Source organism: Lepisosteus platostomus, chromosome 7 (genome assembly GCF_059453375.1).
Source record: "Lepisosteus platostomus isolate fLepPlt1 chromosome 7, fLepPlt1.hap1, whole genome shotgun sequence".
Classification (NCBI taxonomy): Eukaryota; Metazoa; Chordata; class Actinopteri; order Semionotiformes; family Lepisosteidae; genus Lepisosteus; species Lepisosteus platostomus.
In genome coordinates, this window is record NC_142617.1 from 23,115,909 (window position 1) to 23,137,549 (window position 21,641).

Sequence of the window (21,641 nt, forward strand, 5' to 3'; positions counted from 1 at the left end):
CTTAATGTGTCTACTCAGCAGACAAACATATGATGTTTTTTGGTCTTCAGAGGTCAGATTTTTCAACTATATGCATGTCACAGGCCTGGGAATGATTTGAAAACCTTGTTCTAGGTGACTACTAACTAGGATAAAATCTGGGACAAATTGATCAATTCGAAAAAAATTATACATCATGTCTTGTGAAGACTGGACCTGGAATGAAATTTCACATCTATAATAAAAAAACATAAAAATATTGAAAATAATAAGAATAAAAACCATTGCAATTGCTATAAAAACCTTTAGACACTGCTAGAGAGCCTTTATCTCTAAAGATAAAGGCTCAAAGTGGTGCGGAGCAGTGGCTCTGTGGCTAAGGATCTGTGCCTGTGGCTGGAAGGCTGCCAGTTCAAATCCCCCAGCTGGCAGATGAATCCTACTCTGTTGGGCCCCTGAGCAAGGCACTTAACCCTAACCACTCCAGGGGTGCTGTACAATGGCTGACCCTGTGCTCTGACCCCAAGCTTCTCTCCCTGTCTGTGTCTCCATGGAGAAAAGCTGGGGTATGTGAAAAGACAAATTCCTAATGTGAGAAATTGTATAGGGCTAATAAAGAAACATTATTATAATACACATAACATTATCTGTTGTTATGCAATGAAAAAAAATCTCAGAGTTGCCTTCTGGTGTGAAAAAAGGAGCACTGATAAGAAACTGATCAAAAAACTGATTCATTACCCCTTCTGAGTCAATGATTGACAGCTACTGTAAATAGCCTGAGGCTTCTAGAGGAAGTCTTACCCCCTAAGGGCTCTGAATGGCTGAAAATACAATGAATGACGGTGCTTTTTACCAATCAGATCGCCTTGTTTCTGGCGGTTTTGATTCTGACATTTAGTACAAATTCAATGATGTTTAATAGCCTCCAGGTCTGGGTTACTGTGGATATACAGTATGTTATGCTTCAGAATAAGGTAAAAACATGCGATATATTTTTTTTTTGCTGGTTTTGATTGCGTTATCAATGCATATTGGAAGTTTGGAAGTGCATCATCAGATAAAAAGTGACTTTGTGATCGATTGTCTTGGGTTTTTTTAAAGCTCCGGTTGTCCTTTTTCGATTGATAACATGGTTTTGTTGGTAAAAAACGATGAAAAATGCCGAAGGAATCAAAGGTGGATCTTGATTTCCTCCACGGCCGTGCGTGACCACGCTGAGGAGAGCACACGTGTGGTGTGGACCTTCTCATGCAATTTCCAAAAGTGGTTTTGTGAAAAACAATTTTGACACTTTTTGATTAATAAAAGGTTTTCTGTAAAGGTTTTGTATTTTTGGTGATATAAAATAATGAAGTGAAATGGTACTTTTGCGGCAGGTTTTTCCAGAAAAAGGGACACCGGCGTTGTCGTCGGTGACCACGATCCGATCTAAGAGGCTGATTAGTTCTCTTTTATTTTTCTTATTGTATTACGAGTTTCCTCATGTGTATTTATTTAATTGACATTTATGTTGCTTTACTGTTGCTGTGTTTTCCTTTACAACTGAAAGTATATCTCTTAATTTTAATATTTTATTTTTACGCTTGGTTTGTTAAGCACTTTGAGCTGCTATTTGTATGAAAGGTGCTCTATAAATAAAGTTTATTATTATTATTATATTTCTGCTGAGAGCCACACTTCAAGTACTGCACCTTCTCACACGTGTAGCCAGCTGTGTTGAGCCGTGGTTATATGATGTCATCTTTTATTTTATTATTTTATTTTTGTGAGACGCCATCACTGTCTCTCTTCAGCGAGCTCCTGCCACTGGATTTGAATCCGTTTCTTTTCTGTTTGAAATGCTGACTAGTGTGGTGTGATATACTGGTGAGCTGTGCTGCCCGTGATGGTTTCTTGCTGAAGGAGAGAGTCGGGGTGTCTGGTCTGAGGGGCTGTGGCGAGATGATCACGTGCCGGAGTGGAGTGGCGTGGGGGGGCGACACGTGCTCCTGCAGGTGAGCGTGCCAGCGGCATTTTTTATTTTATTTTCATTACAGATTCGTGTGGCGACATTATATATATATATTATTTCTGTAAATAGTACAGTTGTGTGCCAGATGAATCGCGGTAATGCACGAAGGTGATGTTTAATGCCTCACACGGTGTTGACCCACATGTTGTGTTTTGGTGAGCAGGAGAGAGAGAGACATTCAGCGTGTGTGACGCCAACGGGTTTTCTGTTCTAGAGGCTCTGTCATCCGTTGTGTTATTTTTTTTCTTTCTTATTTAGTATTTCAGGTGTGTCGATTTTATGAACCAAATGTTAACGTACAACATGGGAAAAGATGCATTGTAGAGTAAGATAACGGATATCGGCTTGTATCGTGGAGAGGACGTATAATGTGCTGAAAGATGGGAAGAGAAAAGGGCGATTTCTGCGCGCATTCTAATCATTGTGATTGATTTGATATTGATCTCTCTTTGGCTCACGGGGCTAGGTCGCTGCAGAGAGACGCGGAAGTCCCGGGTTCGAGCCCCGGACGGTGCAGGGGCCGACCTGATGCGGCAAGGGCGCCCGCCTGAGCCCCCGCAGCGTTACATTGGTGTTAGAAGTGGGATGGGATAGCCCTTCGCCGGGGACGGCGATTTAAGCGGGGGAGAGTGTAACGCTTACGGCCGACAGGCGCTGTGTAAGAGCCGGCGTACCAGAGCGGGTGACGTCACCGCCCTTCCCTGTGATAGCAGGACCACAGCTACTGGGCTGTGGAGAGATCTCTCTTTGGCTCACGGGGCTAGGTCGCTGCAGAGAGACGCGGAAGTCCCGGGTTCGAGCCTCCAGTCGGGATGGGGACGACCAGATGCGGCAAGGGCGCCCGCCTGAGTCCCCGTTGCGTTACATTGGTGTCAGAAGCGGGGTGGGATAGCCCTTCGCCGGGGACGGCGATTTAAGCGGGGGAGAGTGTAACGCTTACGGCCGACAGGCACTGTGTAAGAGCCGGCGTACCAGAGCGGGTGACGTCACCGCCCTTCCCTGTGATAGCAGGACCACAGCTACTGGGCTGTGGAGAGATCTCTCTTTAGCTCACGGGGCTAGGTCGCTGCAGAGAGACGCGGAAGTCCCGGGTTCGAGCCACCTATACTTTGGGCCGACCAGATGCGGCAAGGGCGCCCGCCTGAGCCCCCGTTGCGTTACAATATTGATCTGATATGTGTGGTCATGTGAATGTACATAGATGGTGGGTATGGTGTTAATAATATATGATATTATATAATTACATTTATATATCATATATCATTCTTTCTATTTTTATATATGGTAATCCTTCTAGATATTATGATTCTGTTTCCCGAAAGCATCGTAGCGCTAAGAACATCGTAAACTCGCTCTTAAGCTCGATCGTTAATTGACGAGTGTTTCCCAAAACCCATCGTAACTGAAGTAGCAAGTTAAATCCTTCGTCATCTACGTGCTCCCCGACCCGCTCGTTCATCACTAAGTGCTTCTTAAACTGGCCTCCTCCTGCCCACCCTGAGCGCCAGAGATCGCCAGACAGAGCACAGTCACTTCACGGCAGGGGCATCCTCTGGGAAGATAGGACAATAAGAGTTTATATGAAGGAGTTTGATATTTTGTTGTACTGTGTCAGAGGAAATTCGAAAAAAGAACATTTATTTATACAGTGATGAATTTATGAGTCATCCTGGGTATATTTCATATTCATGTCAAATGTTTTAAAAATACTCCCTCTTTTAGTACTTTTGTTAGAATAGACTTAATTCAAAAGAAAGGCTAAGTTTTATACTTGACTAGATGATATTATTTTCAGTATGAAATGCAGCAATGCATTATTTAAGTGAAATCATTGGGCCTAACATGTATTTATAATGTAGCGCCACGCAGGGCGCTTTAGTCATGCGCACGCAAGGCGGGCTGAGAACAGCACCTGGGTTCTACCGGACTGTATAGCGGGACGGAGGCTGGGATACAGTCTCTTCCCTTCAGGTGTGTGTGTGTGTGTTAGTGAAGGTGCAGCGCTGTAACCCCTGTCCCTGTGTGTGTACCTTTCCCGATTCAAGTTAATAAATGTGTTGTTCAGCCCCATTCCTGAATCCCACGCCTGCTCCATTCCGTACCCAAACCCGCGGTCGATACCGCGTAGTTCCAACACCGTTTGATGTTCTGTCGTGATTGTTGACGGTAAAGCTTAGATCTACTTGTTTTTAAATTTGATTATAGGTCCTGTTTTTGTTGAGTGACACATGCCAAGCTTAGTAGTTAATGTTTCCATTGAGTTCCAGTACACCCAATAACTATAAATAACAGTTTTTTCTAATGAAATATTGTGATTCTTAACTATGGCAGCGCGCCAAAAAATATTGCTTTAAATCAAGGACGTCGTGCGGGACGCATACACTGTCCACGCAGTTAATCTTGGTTTTCTTTTACGGCATGTCAGTCATTTCTTTTCTTTGCTCTTAGAAACAATAAGGTCCCATTTTGTGCCTATCTATATGCTTTTGCTTAAATTATGATGTCAAGTTTACTTCATATTCCTTTTCACAACTTTATTTAATCCCACTGAAGGACCAAAACCGACACCATATAATGAAAGAATTGTCAATCGATTGTTTTTCAATCGACTTGTGATGGTTTTTGCTAAGCGACTTCAGGGGCGGGGTTAACAAAGAAGTACTTTATACTGCCTCGTGAAATGACCAATTAAGAGGGGTTTGGGAAACGCACGAAAAAGTAGCTCGTACGTTACATATGTACATCGTAAAGTTGCTCGATAGTCTCTAAGATTAGTTGTTTTCGGGAAACTCACCCCTGTTCTTTATCCTTCTGCTCTCACTGTGTTTAGAACCACCATCTACTGTCTCCTCTAACTGTGTATTGTCATCATGCATATCTTGTGTATTATTTATTGTTGTTGGTTTTATCATTCTATAAAGAAGCCACCTTTCAAGGCGCTATATAAATTAATGTTTATTATTGTTATTATTATTATTTTTTTTTTTAAAGTTGTACATTCTGACCCCATGAGATTTTTAGATTTTGAGATTCTCATATTTTTGGCTTCTACAACAAACAGTAACAATGCCCTTGAATGGTTCTGCAAAAGTTTAGCTGTATCTTTAAAGCCATCCTCATCTTTATCAGGTACAAAGAAAAGAAGGTAGGCCGGCTTCTGTTTGGAATGTTTTAGTTAGTTTTAATTTTTTAAACCCCAAGTAAACATATTTTGTGCCTTTCTCTGAACTTGCATTTCAGTTCAGTTGTTTTTAAGCTTATTTTACAGTTGCTAGGTTCCTGAACTGTGCAGTATTTCTTTTGGGTTTTGTGCAAATCATATTCTAATGGTTGGGGGGAAAAAGCACAGGTGCCATCCCACCATTAAACCCTGAAACTTACCTTAGCCGATTCTTCAACTAAACCAGACATGTTAACTAAGTGTTACAGTATGTTTCAAAGTGTGTATTTTAGCAAACACAACTGAGGTTCTGTTGTCTCCTTGGACACAGTTGGAACTGCTGGCAAAGGTTCCTTCAGTCCTATGAGAAATATTTTAGAATTGAACTAAAGTGTGTTTCCGATACAGGAGCATATGTCTGTCAGGGCCGAAGGCTGGTGCCTATTGGAGAGGCCCTGCATGAGAACCCCTGGCTGCAGTTCCACATCCCCCTGAAAATAAAGAGAGCCATAAGCACAGAGCTGAGGACAAAAAAAATGTATCTCGTACCTTAGTCTCTAAGATTAATCCTTTTTGGGAAACTCACCCCTGTTCTGCTTTATTGAAAGAAATCAGATCCTCTTCCTGAAGTCTGAATTTTTGGTGGGGGATTTTACCATTTATCTTGCCAGAAAATATATATTCCAGTAGATTAAACGTAGAAATGTCAGATGCATGTAGAGTTTGTTTATTCAGAGTTTATTGAGAGAAATTCAGAGTTCGCGGTACAAACCCGTACCGCGGGCATCTACGCGTGCGCCACCGCGCCCTACCACGGTACGTGATTGGCTGGCCAAAATGACCGACAGGCACTCGTGGTGCGTTGGTCGGTCGTGGAAATATCTAATCATTTAATGTCTTTACTGTGCATGTTTTAATCCGCTTAGTATTGAGTATTTATATGGAATTGTACCACTGTAGGGAAATTTTAGTAGCTGAGCATAAAAAGAATAGGAGCATAACGCATGTGAAGGCCATAAACGATATTAATTTTGGAACATAAACATATTATGTAAACTGTATATGGCTGGTCTCGGTACTTAAAAATAAAATACACAGCAGTCTTCCATTTTTCCCTAAACATTTTAAGCATCAACGTTTTCTAAAACGGTCCCCAAATATGCGATTGCTGTATAGAATCAATTTTAATTAAAAAAAATTATTTAACACGAAAATTAAGCTGTTTACGTTCCTCCGCCTGAGAATATAGTCCCTCGTTGCTACCCAATGCAGAAACACAGCCACAAGTAACTAGCAAAGAGAGGACACTAGCTAGCCAATAAGATAAAGGAATAAACAACTTTTTTTATTTCATGAGAATCCAAGGTTTTTTATCAACGCTAAGACGTTGTCTTAAAGATTTCTTTATCAAACAGTGAAGTCAAAATTCCGGGGTGTGCGTATATTAGAGAATATAGCACTTTTTCGAATGTGTGTCAGCCAATCAGATTTCAGGACTGGAATTATTGGTTTTGTATTAGGGAATATAGTATGGAATCACGTATCTAAAGAAATTAATAATGATATTAATTTAAGGATCTGAATATCTAAAAATGTGTCTTTATAGCAGGTAGTATTACTGTATTCCACTTTCTTTGTAAACACGGAATAACAGATTCACAACGCGAAGCTGTGTCACTCTTCTGGGTAAAAAAAACGGTTTGAACACCCTGTTTTTAATAAGCTGCTGAGTAAAGAACAGGAATGTTCCTGCTGTCAGTCTTTACCGAAGATATCACTAATAGTATTAATAATGAATGACCTTGGACAAGCTGTAAACTCAAAGTATTACCCTGGTCCAGATTCTTTGTATCGTCTTTGTAAACGAAAACACTTTATTTTGTGTGACGATATAAAGTTTTCATGAAACTCCGAGTTATGAGAACACGTGCTTTGTGTATACAGCACATTGTGAATGGTTTCACAGCCTTCATTTTGTTGTTTTTATAGCATTTTTTGACCACGCACGAATATTCTTATGTCCATATCTTCGCAAGGGAATCAGTGGGAATTGTAATACTCATTAAATGACCGCGGGCACTTTCCACCGCCTCTACATTCTCCAAGAAGAATAGGCTAACCTTCTAATGAAAGACAGTCCACCCTCCCCTACGGACAGGAAAAGTGCCCGCAGGCAGGCAGTATGGTCAGTAACAGTGAACAGTTTTAACTGCACTGCATCCCAGAGAATACCAGGGCGCATTTTTTTTACTCCCTGGCGGAAACAGGCTTCCATAAGAATCAGTATAGATTCTGGGAAATCCATTTTTCCTGCATTAAAGTTGAACTCGTTCAGAGCACCGTACATTACAAACTCCAAGCGTTTCATTATGAGCTGAAGACCCTCACAGCTGAAGAAGGATTCACAGCCGAAACGTAGCAGGCTGATGCGGCTGACACTCCTCCATACACTCAAGTGAAAAATGAATAACGCCAATGTAAACATTTTATTTACAATTTGTTGATAATAAAAATGTTAAGTTCTCTAAAGCTTTCTCAGTCGAGTATGATAATTTACCTAGGGAGCTGTGTAAGCATGTGTAGGCAGCAAAAGATCAGCTAAACTGGGAAGAAAACACTTTCAGAAAAAATGTTTCAGGTTTACAGAACACAGATCCCCAATGCAATTTCAACCAAACCTGTCCCCACACACCCTGTCCCCACTGCGATTAGAATATACACAAAGCACTGAAATCTTTCGAGTAGATGATGAGGTGTTTCGCATAAATAGGCATAGTACGTACAGATGCAGCCATTCAAAATGGGTGGGGTATTTCGCGGAATACCCCGGTGGGCGTGTCACGTGGTTAATCGCGCGTCATTTGACGCTCTGCCGGAAACTATCCGGCATCACCTTGTAAAACCGCCAAGGGGAGCTTAACCTCTCATGTACAGCATTTGAGCTTTTAATTTTGAACTGTGTATTACAGCATGTTAATCATCTGTCATTAAAATGTTGGTATATTTTATGAAAGCAAGATTGCTCGGTTGGACAAAAGTACACAACCTACCTTTATCAGAAATATTTATGCATCAAAGCCTTTACCGAAGATATTACTAATAGTACTAATAATGGATGACTTTGGACAAGCTGTATACTCAAAGTATAATTTCTTTAGCACATTTGTACAAGCACTTGGAATCTGTCCAAGCCATACTTTGTCAGGCATTTTGTTTTACTTCAACGGGCATAAAAACTTCCTTGCTTTTAACAGGGCGTTTCATAATTTCTAACTACGAAAATGATTTAAAATGCGACACTTATCATTCAACTAGAGCTCAAAATATCACAAGGATCCTCAAGAGCACAGCAAAAGATACTTGTATGTATCAACGCTTTCTTTTCCGTATACCAGATTTTATGGAACCACTTCAGAAGGGTGTCAGCCAGTCAGATTCCAGGAATCGGTACTTTAAAGGAAAAATACACACCGGTATTCCATTTCTCCCTAACGATTTTAAGCATCGAAGTATTTAACTAGCATGTGAAATAGCGTGTGAAAAAGTGGTAGTTTTAAGCTTTTCTGCTAATATAATATGGAATCGCGTATCTAAAGAATTTAATAACGATATGGTTATATTCGTGTACTGCGATAGGGCTGTGTAGGGCTGTTTCGCCTCCCTCTTCATGTGACTTCCCCTGTAGCCTACTGGTCTACGTGCCTGACTAGCAACTCACAGGTTGTGTGTTTAAATCCAGCTGGAGCTGGACTTTTCTTTTAACAAACATTTCTTCGAAAAAATAGAATAGCGATATTATGGACAATCAATTGACTTTTATATTTCAAAATATCACAACATGATCGATTCTAAGTCATTTTTGATAACAATGAATAGTCACCTTCTTGCCTTCTGACAACGGTCCCTGCTTCTGCTTCCTGCTTCTATTGTGTGTGTGTGTGCAATAGAGTAAATTTTTATAGAGAAATGGAGGCTGGACAGTATGCGTTACAATATAAACATTTATATTGATTTAAATCGTGTTTTGATTAATTCTGTTTAATTATATGTGTTTTTTAATCATAATCAGGCTAATACAACATAAATTGATACAGTATCTTTGTCTTCAAAGTATCTTAATAAACTTTCAGCATAGCTTTCTACCCGTTTAGATGTATATTTCTTGGGATTTTGGGATCAAACGTGGAATGATTCGATTGTAATCGTTTTTATTTGTCAAATACGTGATTGTATTTCTGAATGTTATGTTACACCTACAGTAGTTCACTGCTTTAAATACATCGAATTAAGAAAGTTATGTGTAGCACTTTAGATCTTTTTTTCTGAATTGTTATCAAAAATGACTTAGAATCGATCATGTTGTGATATTTTGAAATATAAAAGTCAATTGATTGTCCATAATATCGCTATTATATTTTTTCGAAGAAATGTTTGTTAAAAGAAAATTCCAGCACCAGCTGGATTTGAACACACAACCTGTGAGTTGTTAGACAGGCACGTAGACTAGTAGGCTACAGGGGAAGTCGCATGAAGAGGGAGGCGAAACAGCCCTACACAGCCCTGTCGCAGTACACGAATATAATCATATCGTTATTAAATTCTTTAGATACGTAATTCCATATTATATTCCCTATTAATCAAATACTAAAAGTATGCTTGTTGACTCCGGTATCTCTTTAGTTAAAGACTTCAGTGCTTAAAATGTCTTAAAAGAGGGAGAAATGGAATACTGGTGTGTATTTTTTACTTTAAAGTACCAAGACCAGCCATATACAGTACTGTATGTTTATGTTCCAAAATTAATATAGTTTATGGCCTTCACACGCGTTACAGTATGCTCCTATTCTTTTTATGCTCAGCTACTAAGATTTCCGTTCAGTGGTAAAATTCAATATCTACAACGGGCACAGTAAAGACGTTTACTGTACTGTAAGTCTTTCTACGACAGACCAACGGACCACGAGTGCCCCTGTCGGTCAACCAATCACGTACCGCGGTACCCCGCGTCATCTTGCGTCATGATGCTCATTACCTGCGGTACGTGTTTGTACCGCGCACTTTGAATGGCTGCATCTGTAAATCAGGCTTTATGAACTCACACCTGGGATTCGATTAATTAGGGTTATTTATTATTAGAGTTCATAAAGCCTGAATTACGTACTATGCCTACGTCTGCAAAACACTTTTGCTAGTTAATGCAACAGTACTTCACTTTCTCGGGGGTGATTTTTTTAGGTAAAATCCAGGCTAGCAGGCTTGTTTTGTGATCTTCCTAAGATTGTTGAGCGCTGGTAGCTGTGTGACGCAGCTGTGGCAGGGCACGGTGAGGTGCGCTGGCAGCTGTGTGACGTAGTGGTGGCCTGGTACGGTGAGGTGTGCAGGCAGCTGTGTGATGCAGTGGTGGCTTGGCACGGTGAGGTGCGCTTTCAGCTGTGTGTGGTCTGACGCAGTGGTGGCCTGGCACAGTGAGGTGCGCTGGCAACTGTGTGATGCAGTGGTGTCCGGGCACGGTGAGGTGCACTGGCAGCTGTGTGGTGTGACGAAGTGGTGGCCTGGCATGGTGAGGTGCGCTGGCAGCTTTGTGGTGTGACGCATTGGTGGCCAGGTACTTTGAGGTGCGCTGGCGGCTGTGTGGTGTGACTCAGTGGTGGCCTGGCACGGTGAGGTGCACTGGCGGCTGTGTGTTGTGACGAAGTGGAAGCCTGGCACGGTGAGGTGCACTGGCAGCTGTGTGGTGTGACGCAGTGGTGGCCTGGCACGGTGAGGTGCGCTGGTAGCTGTGTGGTGTGACTCAGTGGTGGCCTGGCATGGTGAGGTGCGCTGGCAGCTGTGTGGTGTGACGCATTGGTGGTCGGGTACTTTGAGGTGCGCTAGGAGCTGTGTGGTGTGACGCAGTGGTGGCCTGGCACGGTGAGGTGCGCTGGCAGCTGTGTGGTGTGACTCAGTGGTGGCCTGGCACGGTGAGGTGCGCTGGCAGCTGTGTGGTGTGACTCTGTTGTTGCCTGGCATGGTGAGGTGCGCTGGCAGCTGTGTGGTGTGACGCAGTGGTGGCTGGGCACGGTGAGGTGCGCTGGCAGATGTGTGACGCAGGGGTGGCCTGGCACGGTGAGGTCCGCTGGCAGCTGTGTGACGCAGCTGTGGCAGGGCACGGTGAGGTGCGCTGGTGGCTGTGTGGTGTGACGCAGTGGTGGGCTGGCACGGTGAGGTGCGCTGGCGGCTTTGTGGTATGACTCAGTGGTGGCCTGGCACGGTGAGGTGCGCTGGCGGCTGTGTTGTGTGACTCAGTGGTGGCCTGGCACGGTAAGGTGCACTGGGAGCTGTGTGTTGTGAGGCAGTGGTGGCCTGGCACGGTGATGTGTGCTGGCAGCTGTGTGGTGTGACTCTGTTGTTGCCTGGCATGGTGAGGAGCGCTGGCAGCTGTGTGACGCAGTGGTGGCCTGGCACAGTGAGGTGCGCTGGCGGCTGTGTGTTGTGACGCAGTGGTGGCCTGGTACGGTGAGGTGCACTGGCGGCTGTGTGTTGTGATGCAGTGGTGGCCTGGCACGCTGAGGTGCGCTGGCAGCTGTGTGAGACAGTGGTGGCCTGGTACGGTGAGGTGCGCTGGCAGCTGTGTGATGCAGTGGTGGCCTGGCATGGTGAGGTGCACTGGCAGCTGTGTGGTGTGACGCATTGGTGGCCGGGTACTTTGAGGTGCGCTTGCAGCTGTTTGGTGAGACGCAGTGGTGGCCTGGCACGGTGAGGTGCACTGGCAGCTGTGTGGTGTGACGCAGTGGTGGCTGGCACAGTGAGGTCCACTGGCACCTATGTGGTTTGATGTAGTGGTGGCCTGGTATGGTGAGGTGCGCTGGCAGCTGTGTGATGCAGTTGTAGCCTGGCACGGTGAGGTGCGCTGGTAGCTGTGTGACGCAGCTGTGGCAGGTTACAGTGAGGTGTGCTGGCAGTTGTGTGATGCCGTGGTGGCCTGGCACGGTGAGGTGCACTGGCAGCTGTGTGGTGTGAAGCATTGGTGGCCGGGTACTTTGAGGTGCGCAGGCAGCTGTGTGGGGTGACGCAGCTTTGGCCAGGCACGGTGAGGTGTGCTGGCAGCTGTGTGACGCAGTGGTTGCTTGGCACGGTGAGGTGCGCTTTGAGCTGTGTGACTCTGTGGTTGCCTGGCATGGTGAGGTGTGCTGGCAGCTGTGTGGTGTGACGCAGTGGTGGTCTGGCACGGTGAGGTGCTCTGGCAGCTGTGTGATGCAGTGGTGGCCTGGCACGGTGAGGTGCACTGGTAGCTGTGTGGTGTGATGCACTGGTGGTCTGGCACGGTGAGGTGCACTGGCAGCTGTGTGACGCAGTTGTGGCCTGGTACGGTGAGGTGCGCTTTCAGCTGTGTGACGCAGTGGTGGCCTGGCACAGTGAGGTGCGCTGGCGGCTGTGTGGTGTGACGCAGTGGTGGCCTGGCACGGTGAGGTGCGCTGGTAGCTGTGTGGTGTGACTCAGTGGTGGCCTGGCATGGTGAGGTGCGCTGGCAGCTGTGTGGTGTGACGCATTGGTGGTCGGGTACTTTGAGGTGCGCTAGCAGCTGTGTGGTGTGACGCAGTGGTGGCCTGGCACGGTGAGGTGCGCTGGCAGCTGTGTGGTGTGACTCAGTGGTGGCCTGGCACGGTGAGGTGCGCTGGCAGCTGTGTGGTGTGACTCTGTTGTTGCCTGGCATGGTGAGGTGCGCTGGCAGCTGTGTGGTGTGACGCAGTGGTGGCTGGGCACGGTGAGGTGCGCTGGCAGATGTGTGACGCAGGGGTGGCCTGGCACGGTGAGGTCCGCTGGAAGCTGTGTGACGCAGCTGTGGCAGGGCACGGTGAGGTGCGCTGGTGGCTGTGTGGTGTGACGCAGTGGTGGGCTTGCACGGTGAGGTGCGGTGGCGGCTTTGTGGTGTGACTCAGTGGTGGCCTGGCACGGTGAGGTGCGCTGGCGGCTGTGTTGTGTGACTCAGTGGTGGCCTGGCACGGTAAGGTGCACTGGGAGCTGTGTGTTGTGAGGCAGTGGTGGCCTGGCACGGTGATGTGTGCTGGCAGCTGTGTGGTGTGACTCTGTTGTTGCCTGGCATGGTGAGGTGCGCTGGCAGCTGTGTGACGCAGTGGTGGCCTGGCACAGTGAGGTGCGCTGGCGGCTGTGTGTTGTGACGCAGTGGTGGCCTGGTACGGTGAGGTGCACTGGCGGCTGTGTGTTGTGATGCAGTGGTGGCCTGGCACGCTGAGGTGCGCTGGCAGCTGTGTGAGACAGTGGTGGCCTGGTACGGTGAGGTGTGCTGGCAGCTGTGTGATGCAGTGGTGGCCTGGCATGGTGAGGTGCACTGGCAGCTGTGTGGTGTGACGCATTGGTGGTCGGGTACTTTGAGGTGCGCTAGCAGCTGTGTGGTGTGACTCAGTGGTGGCCTGGCACGGTGAGGTGTGCTGGCAGCTGTGTGGTGTGACGCAGTGGTGGTCTGGCACGGTGAGGTGCTCTGGCAGCTGTGTGATGCAGTGGTGGCCTGGCACGGTGAGGTGCACTGGTAGCTGTGTGGTGTGATGCACTGGTGGTCTGGCACGGTGAGGTGCGCTGGCAGCTGTGTGGTGTGACGCAGTGGTGGTCGGGTACTTTGAGGTGCGCTAGCAGCTGTGTGGTGTGACGCAGTGGTGGCCTGGCACGGTGAGGTGCGCTGGCAGCTGTGTGATGCAGCTGTTGCCGGTCACGGTGAGGTGTGCTGGCAGCTGTGTGACGCAGTTGTGGCCTGGTACCGTGAGGTGCGCTTTCAGCTGTGTGACGCACTGGTGGTCTGGCACGGTGATGTGCGCAGGCAGCTGTGTGGTGTGACGCAGTGGTGGCCTGGCACGGTGAGGTGCGCTGGCAGCTGTGTGGTGTGACTCAGTGGTGGCCTGGCACGGTGAGGTGCGCTGGCAGCTGTGTGGTGTGACTCTGTTGTTGCCTGGCATGGTGAGGTGCGCTGGCAGCTGTGTGGTGTGACGCAGTGGTGGCTGGGCACGGTGAGCTGCGCTGGCAGATGTGTGACGCAGGGGTGGCCTGGCATGGTGAGGTGCACTGGTAGCTGTGTGACGCAACTGTGGTAGGGTACGGTGAGGTGTGCTGGCAGTTGTGTGATGCCGTGGTGGTCTGGCACGGTGAGGTGCGCTGGCAGCTGTGTGATGCAGCTGTGGCCGGGCACGGTGAGGTGTGCTGGCAATTTGGGACGCAGTGGTGGCCTGACACTGTGAGGTCCGCTGGAAGCTTTGTGACGAAGCTGTGGCAGGGCACGGTGAGGTGCGCTGGCGGCTGTGTGTTGTGATGCAGTGGTGGGCTGGCACGGTGAGATGCGCTGGCGGCTTTGTGGTGTGACTCAGTGGTGGCCTGGCAGGGTGAGGTGCGCTGGCGGCTGTGTTGTGTGACTCAGTGGTGGCCTGGCACGGTAAGGTGCACTGGCAGCTGTGTGTTGTGATGCAGTGGTGGCCTGGCACGGTGAGGTGCACTGGCAGCTGTGTGATGCAGCTGTTGCCGGGCACGGTGAGGTACTCTTTCAGCTGTGTGACGCAGTGGTGGCCTGGCACAGTGAGGTGCGCTGGCGGCTGTGTGGTGTGATGCAGTGGTGGCCTGGCACGGTGAGGTGCACTGGCGGCTGTGTGGTGTGATGCAGTGGTGGCCTGGCACGGTGAGGTGCGCTGGTGGCTGTGTGGTGTGACGCAGTGGTGGCCTAGCACGGTGAGGTGCACTGGCAGCTCTGTGGTGTGACGCAGTGGTGGCCTGGCACGGTGAGGTGTGCTGGCAGCTGTGTGGTTTGACTCTGTGGTTGCCTGGTATGGTGAGGTGCACTGGCAGCTGTGTGGTGTGACGCAGTGGTGTCCTGGCACGGTGAGTTGTGCTTTCAGCTGTGTGATGCAGTGGCTGCTGGGCACAGTGAGGTCCACTGGCACCTGTGTGATTTGACGTATTGGTGGCCTGGTATGGTGAGGTGCGCTGGCAGCTGTGTGTTGTGACGCAGTGGTGGCCTGGCATGGTGAGGTGCACTGGCAGCTGTGTGATGCAGTTGTGGCCTGGTACGGTGAGGTGCGCTTTCAGCTGTGTGACGCAGTGGTGGCCTGGCACAGTGAGGTGGGCTGGCGGCTGTGTGTTGTGACGCAGTGGTGGCCTGGTACGGTGAGGTGCACTGGCGGCTGTGTGTTGTGATGCAGTGGTGGCCTGGCACGCTGAGGTGCGCTGGCAGCTGTGTGAGACAGTGGTGGCCTGGTACGGTGAGGTGCGCTGGCAGCTGTGTGGTGTGATGCAGTGGTGGCCTAGCACAGTGAGGTTCACTGGCAGCTGTGTGGTGTGACGTAGTGGTGGCCTGGCACGGTGAGGTGCGCTGGCAGCTGTGTGATGCAGTGGGGCCTGGCATGGTGAGGTGCACTGGCAGCTGTGTGGTGTGACGCATTGGTGGCCGGGTACTTTGAGGTGCGCTTGCAGCTGTTTGGTGTGACGCAGTGGTGGCCTGGCACGGTGAGTTGCACTGGCAGCTGTGTGTTGTGACGCAGTGGTGGCTGGCACAGTGAGGTCCACTGGCACCTATGTGGTTTGATGTAGTGGTGGCCTGGTATGGTGAGTTGCGCTGGCAGCTGTGTGACGCAGTGGTGGCTGGGCACGGTGAGGTGCGCTGGCAGATGTGTGATGCAGTTGTAGCCTGGCACGGTGAGGTGCGCTGGTAGCTGTGTGACGCAGCTGTTGCAGGGTACAGTGAGGTGTGCTGACAGTTGTGTGATGCCGTGGTGGCCTGGCACGGTGAGGTGCACTGGCAGCTGTGTGGTGTGACGCATTGGTGGCCGGGTACTTTGAGGTGCGCAGGCAGCTGTGTGGGGTGACGCAGCTGTGGCCAGGCACGGTGAGGTGTGCTGGCAGCTGTGTGACGCAGTGGTTGCTTGGCACGGTGAGGTGCGCTTTGAGATGTGTGACGTAGTGGTGACCTGGCACGGTGAGGTGTGCTGGCAGCTGTGTGGTGTGACTCTGTGGTTGCCTGGCATGGTGAGGTGTGCTGGCAGCTGTGTGGTGTGACGCAGTGGTGGTCTGGCACGGTGAGGTGCTCTGGCAGCTGTGTGATGCAGTGGTGGCCTGGCACGGTGAGGTGCACTGGTAGCTGTGTGGTGTGACGCACTGGTGGTCTGGCACGGTGAGGTGCGCAGGCAGCTGTGTGGTGTGATGCAGTGGTGGCCTGGCACGGTGAGGTGCGCTGGCAGCTGTGTGTTGTGACGCAGTGGTGGCCTGGCACGGTGAGGTGAACTGGCAGCTGTGTGAAGCAGCTGTTGCCGGTCACGGTGAGGTGTGCTGGCAGCTGTGTGACGCAGTTGTGGCCTGGTACCGTGAGGTGCGCTTTCAGCTGTGTGACGCAGTAGTGGCCCAGCACAGTGAGGTGCGCTGGCGGCTGTTAGGTGTGACGCAGTGGTGGCCTGGCACGGTGAGGTGCACTGGCGGCTGTGTGGTGTGATGCAGTGGTGGCCTGGAACGGTGAATTGTGGTTTCAGCTGTGTGATGCAGTGGGTGCTGGGCACAGTGAGGTTCACTGGCAGCTGTGTGGTTTGACGCAGTGGTGGCCTGGCATGGTGAGGTGCGCTGGCAGGTGTGTGAGGCAGTGGCGGCTGGGTACGGTTAGGTGCGCTGCCAGCTGTGTGACGCAGTGGTGGCCTGGCACGGTGAGGTGCGCTGGCAGCTGTGTAACGCAGTGGTGGCTGGGCACGGTGATGTGCGCTGGCAGCTGTGTTACGAAGTGGTAGCCTGGCACGGTGAGGTGCGCTGGCAGCTGAGTGATGCAGTGGTGGCCTGGCACGGTGAGGTGTGCTTTTAGATGTGTGACGCAGTGGTGGCCTGGTACGGTGAGATGTGCTGGCAGCTGTGTGACGCAGTGGTGGGTTGGCACGGTGAGGTGCGCTTTAAGGTGTGTGTGGTTTGACGTAGTGGTGGCCTGGCGTGGTGAGGTGCGCTGGCAGCTGTGTGACGCAGTGGTGGCTGGGCACGGTGAGGTGCACTGCCAGCTGTGTGACGCAGTGGTGGCCTGGCACGGTGGGGTGCGCTGGTAGCTGTGTAACGCAGTGGTGGCTGGGCATGGTGAAGTGCGCAGGCAGCTGTTTGTTGTGACGTAGTGGTGGCCTGGCACAGTGATGTGCGCTGGCAGCTGTGTGATGCAGTTTTGGTTGGGCACGGTGAGGTGTGCTTGCAGCTGTGTGGTGCGACGCAGTGGTGGCCTGGTACGGTGAGGTGCGCTGGCAGCTGTGTGGTGTGACGCATTGGTGGCCGGGTACTTTGAGGTGCACTGGCGGCTGTGTGGTGTGACTTAGTGGTGGCCTGGGACGGTGAGGTGCGCTGGCAGCTGTATGGTGTGACTCAGTGTTGGCCTGGCGTGGTGAGGTGCGCTGGCAGCTGTGTGGTGTGACCTAGTTGTGGCCTGGCATGTTGAGGTGCACTGGCAGCTCTGTGGTGTGACGCAGTGGTGGCCGGGAACGGTGGATTGTGGTTTCAGCTGTGTGATGCAGTTGCTGCTGGGCACAGTGAGGTGCACTGGCAGCTGTGTGGTTTGACGCAGTGGTGGCCTGGCATGGTGAGGTGCGCTGGCAGCTGTGTGACGCAGTGGTGGCTGGGCCCTGTGAGGTGCGCTGCCAGCTGTGTGACGCAGTGGTGGCCTGGGACGGTGAGGTGCGCTGGCAGCTGTGTGGTGTGACGCAGTTGTGGCCTGGCATGTTGAGGTGCACTGGCAGCTGTGTGGTGTGACGCAGTGGTGGCCTGGCACGGTGAGGTGCGCTGGCAGCTGTGTGATGCAGTGGTGGCCTGGCACGGTGAGATGCACTGGCAGCTGTGTGGTGTGACACATTGGTGGCCGGGTACTTTGAGGTGCGCTTGCAGCTCTTTCGTGTGATGCTGTGGTGGCCTGGCACGGTGAGGTGCACTGGCAGCTGTGTGGTGTGACGCAGTGGTGGCCTGGCACAGTGAGGTCCACTGGCACCTGTGTGGTTTGACGTAGTGGTGGCCTGGTATGGTGATGTGCGCTGGCAGCTGTGTGACGCAGTGGTGGCTGGGCACGGTGAGGTGCGCTGGCAAATGTGTGATGCAGTGGTGGCCTGGTACTGTGAGGCGTGCTGGCAGTTGTGTGATGCCGTGGTGGCCTGGCACGGTGAGGTGCACTGGCAGCTGTATGGTGTCACTCAGTGGTGGTCTGTCGTGGTGAGGTGCGCTGGCAGCTGTGTGGTGTGACGCATTGGTGGCCGGGTACTTTGAGGTGCGCTGGCAGCTGTGTGGTGCGACGCAGTTGTGGCCTGGCATGGTGAGGTGCACTGGCAGGTGTGTGACGCAGTGGCGGCTGGGTATGGTTAGGTGCGCTGCCAGCTGTGTGACGCAGTGGTGGCTGGGCACGGTCAGGTGCGCTGGCAGCTGCGTGACGAAGTGGTGGCCTGGCACGGTGAGGTGCGCTGGCAGATGTGTGTTGTGACGCAGTGGTGGCCTGGCACGGTGAGGTGTGCTTGTAGCTGTGTGACGCAGTGGTGGCCTGGTATGGTGAGATTTGCTGGCAGCTGTGTGATGCAGTGTTGGCTTGGCATGGTGAGGTGCGCTTTCAGCTGTGTGTGGTCTGACGCAGTGGTGGCCTGGCACGGGGAGGTGCACTGGCAGCTGTGTGGTGTGACGAAGTTTCGGCCTGGCACGGTGAGGTGCGCTGGTAGCTGTGTGACGCAGCTGTGGCAGGGCACGGTGAGGTGCGCTGGTATCTGTGTGGTATGACACAGTGGTGGGCTGTTATGGTGAGGTGCGTTGGCGGCTGTGTGGTGTGACGCAGTGGTGGCCTGGTACGGTGAGATGTGCTGGCAGCTGTGTGAGGCAGTGGTGGCTTGGCATGGTGAGGTGCGCTTTCAGCTGTGTGTGGTCTGACGCAGTCGTGGCCTGGCACGGTGAGGTGCGCTGGCAACTGTGTGATGCAGTGGTGTCCGGGAATGGTGAGGTGCGCTTACATCTGTGTGACGCAGTTGTGGTTGGGCAAGGTGAGGTGCGCTGGCAGCTGTGGTATGATGTAGTGGTGGCCTGGCATGGTGAGGTGCACTGGCAGCTGTGTGATGCAGTGGTGGCCGGGCACAGTGAGGTGCACTGGCGGCTGTGTGGTGTGACGCAGTGGTGGCTGGGCACGGTGAGGTGCGCTTACAGCTCTGTGATGCCGTGGTGGGCTGTCACAGTGAGGTGCACTGGCGGCTGTGTGGTGTGACTCAGTGGTGGCTGGGCACAGTGAGGTGTGCTTGCAGCTCTATGATGCCGTGGTGGCCTGGCACGGTGAGGTGCACTGGTAGCTGTGTGACGCAGCTGTGGCCGGGCACGGTGAGGTGCGCTGGCAGCTGTGTGACGCGGTGGTGGCCTGGGAACGTTGAGGTGCGTTGGCGGCTGTGTGGTGTGACGAAGTGGTGGCCTGGCACGGTGAGGTGTGCTTGCAGCTGTGTGATGCAGTGGTGGCCGGGCACAGTGAGGTGCACTGCCGGCTGTGTGGTGTGATGCAGTGGTGGCCTGGCATGTTGAGGTGCACTGGCAGCTGTGTGGTGTGATGCAGTGGTGGCCTGGAACGGTGGATTGTGGTTTCAGCTGTGTGATGCAGTGGCTGCTGGGCATAGTGAGGTGCACTGGCAGCTGTGTGGTTTGACGTAGTGGTGGCCTGGCATGGTGAGGTGCGCTGGCAGCTGTGTGACGCAGTGGTGGCTGGGTACGGTGAGGTGCGCTGCCAGCTGTGTGACGCAGTGGTGGCCTGGCACGGTGAGGTGCGCTGGCAGCTGTGTGTTGTGACGTAGTGGTGGCCTGGCACAGTGAGGTGCGCTGGCAGCTGTGTGATGCAGTAGTGGCTGGGCATGGTGAGGTGCGCTGGCAGCTGTGTGACGCAGTGGTGGCCTGGCACGGTGAGGTGCGCTGGGAGCTGTGTGTTGTGACGTAGTGTTGGCCTGGCACGGTGAGGTGCGCTGGCAGCTGTGTGATGCAGTTTTGGCTGGGCACGGTGAGGTGTGCTTGCAGCTGTGTGACGCAGTGGTGGCTGGGCACGGTGAGGTGCGCTGCCAGCTGTGTGACGCAGTGGTGGCCTGGCACGGTGAGGTGCGCTGGCAAATGTGTGATGCAGTGGTGTCCGGGCATGGTGAGGTGCACTGGCAGCTGTTGGTGTGACGAAGTGGTGGCCTGGTACGATGAGGTGCACTGGCAGCTGTGTGACGCAGTGGTGGCTGAGCACGGTGAGGTGTGCTTGCAGCTGTGTTACGCAGTGGTGGCCTGGCACGGTGAGGTGCGCTGGTAGCTGTGTGACACAGCTGTGGCAGGGCACGGTGAGGTGCGCTGGTATCTGTGTGGTATGACACAGTGGTGGGCTGTTATGGTGAGGTGCATTGGCGGCTGTGTGGTGTGACGCAGTGTTGGCCTGGCACGGTGCGCTGCCAGCTGTGTGGTGTGATTCAGTAGTGGCCAGGCACGGTAAGGTGCGCTGGCAGCTGTGTGACGCAGTGGTGGCCTGGCAAGTTGAGTTGTGCTGGTAGCTGTGTGGTATGATGCAGTGGTGGGCTGTTATGGTGAGGTGCGTTGGCGGCTGTGTGCTGTGACGCAGTGGTGGCCTGGCACGGTGAGGTGCACTGGCGGCTGTGTGGTTTAGACTCAGTGGTGGCCTGGCACGGTGAGGTGTGCTGGCGGCTGTGTGGTGTGACGCAGTGGTGGCCTGGCACGGTGAGGTGTGCTGGCAGCTGTGGGACGCAGTGGTGGCCGGGCACGGTGAGGTGCACTGGCGGCTGTGTGGTGTGACGCAGTGGTGGCCTGGCACGGTGAGGTGCAGCGGTGGCTGTGTGTTGTGACTCAGTGGTGGCCTGGCACGGTGAGGTGCACTGGCAGCTGTGGGACGCAGTGGTGGCCTGGCACTGTAAGGTCCGCTGGTGGCTGTGTGATGCAGCTGTGGCCGTGCACGGTGATGTGCGCTGGCGGCTGTGTGATGCAGTGGTGGTCGGGCACGGTGAGGTGCGTTGGCGGCTGTTTGGTGTGACTCAGTGGTGGCCTGGCATGGTGTGGTGCACTGGCGGCTGTGTGGTGTGACGCATTGGTGATCTGGCATGGTGAGGAGCACTGGCAGCTGCGTGGTGTGACGCAGTTGTGGCCTGGCATGGTGAGGTGCGCTGGCAGCTGTGTGACGCAGTGGTGGCCTAGTACGGTGAGGTGTGCTGGCAGCTGTGTGATGTAGTGGTGGCCTGGAATGGTGAGGTGCACTGGCAGCTGTGTGTTGTGACGCAGTTTTGGCCTGGCACGGTGAGGTGCGCTGGCAGCTGTTTGACGCAGTGGTGGCCTGTTACGGTGAGGTGTGCTGGCAGCTGTGTTACGCTGTGGTGGCCTGGCACGGTGAGGTGCGCTTTCAGCTGTGTGACGTAGTGGTGGCCTGGCACAGTGAGGTGCGCTGGCAGGTGTGTGGTATGACACAGCGGTGGCCCGGCACGTGGAGGTGCGCTTGGAGTTGTGTGACGCAGTGGTGGA

General features: G+C 52.0%; 1 protein-coding gene across 2 annotated transcripts in view; it reads left to right on the forward strand.

Moving 5' to 3' along the window:
• The first annotated feature begins 895 nt into the window (after positions 1-895).
• The window catches only part of LOC148658483 (uncharacterized), a 32,334-nt gene continuing 11,588 nt past the window's right edge, over positions 896-21,641 (forward strand). For both annotated transcript variants that reach the window (XR_015940083.1, XM_088639731.1), the window contains exons 1-2: positions 896-956; positions 1,832-1,976. Coding sequence is in view for 1 of the 2 variants with exons in the window: in XM_088639731.1 (XP_088495857.1) it covers positions 1,924-1,976 (53 nt within the window). In the remaining variant the exon portion in view is untranslated. The remainder of the gene's footprint in view (positions 957-1,831; positions 1,977-21,641) is intronic.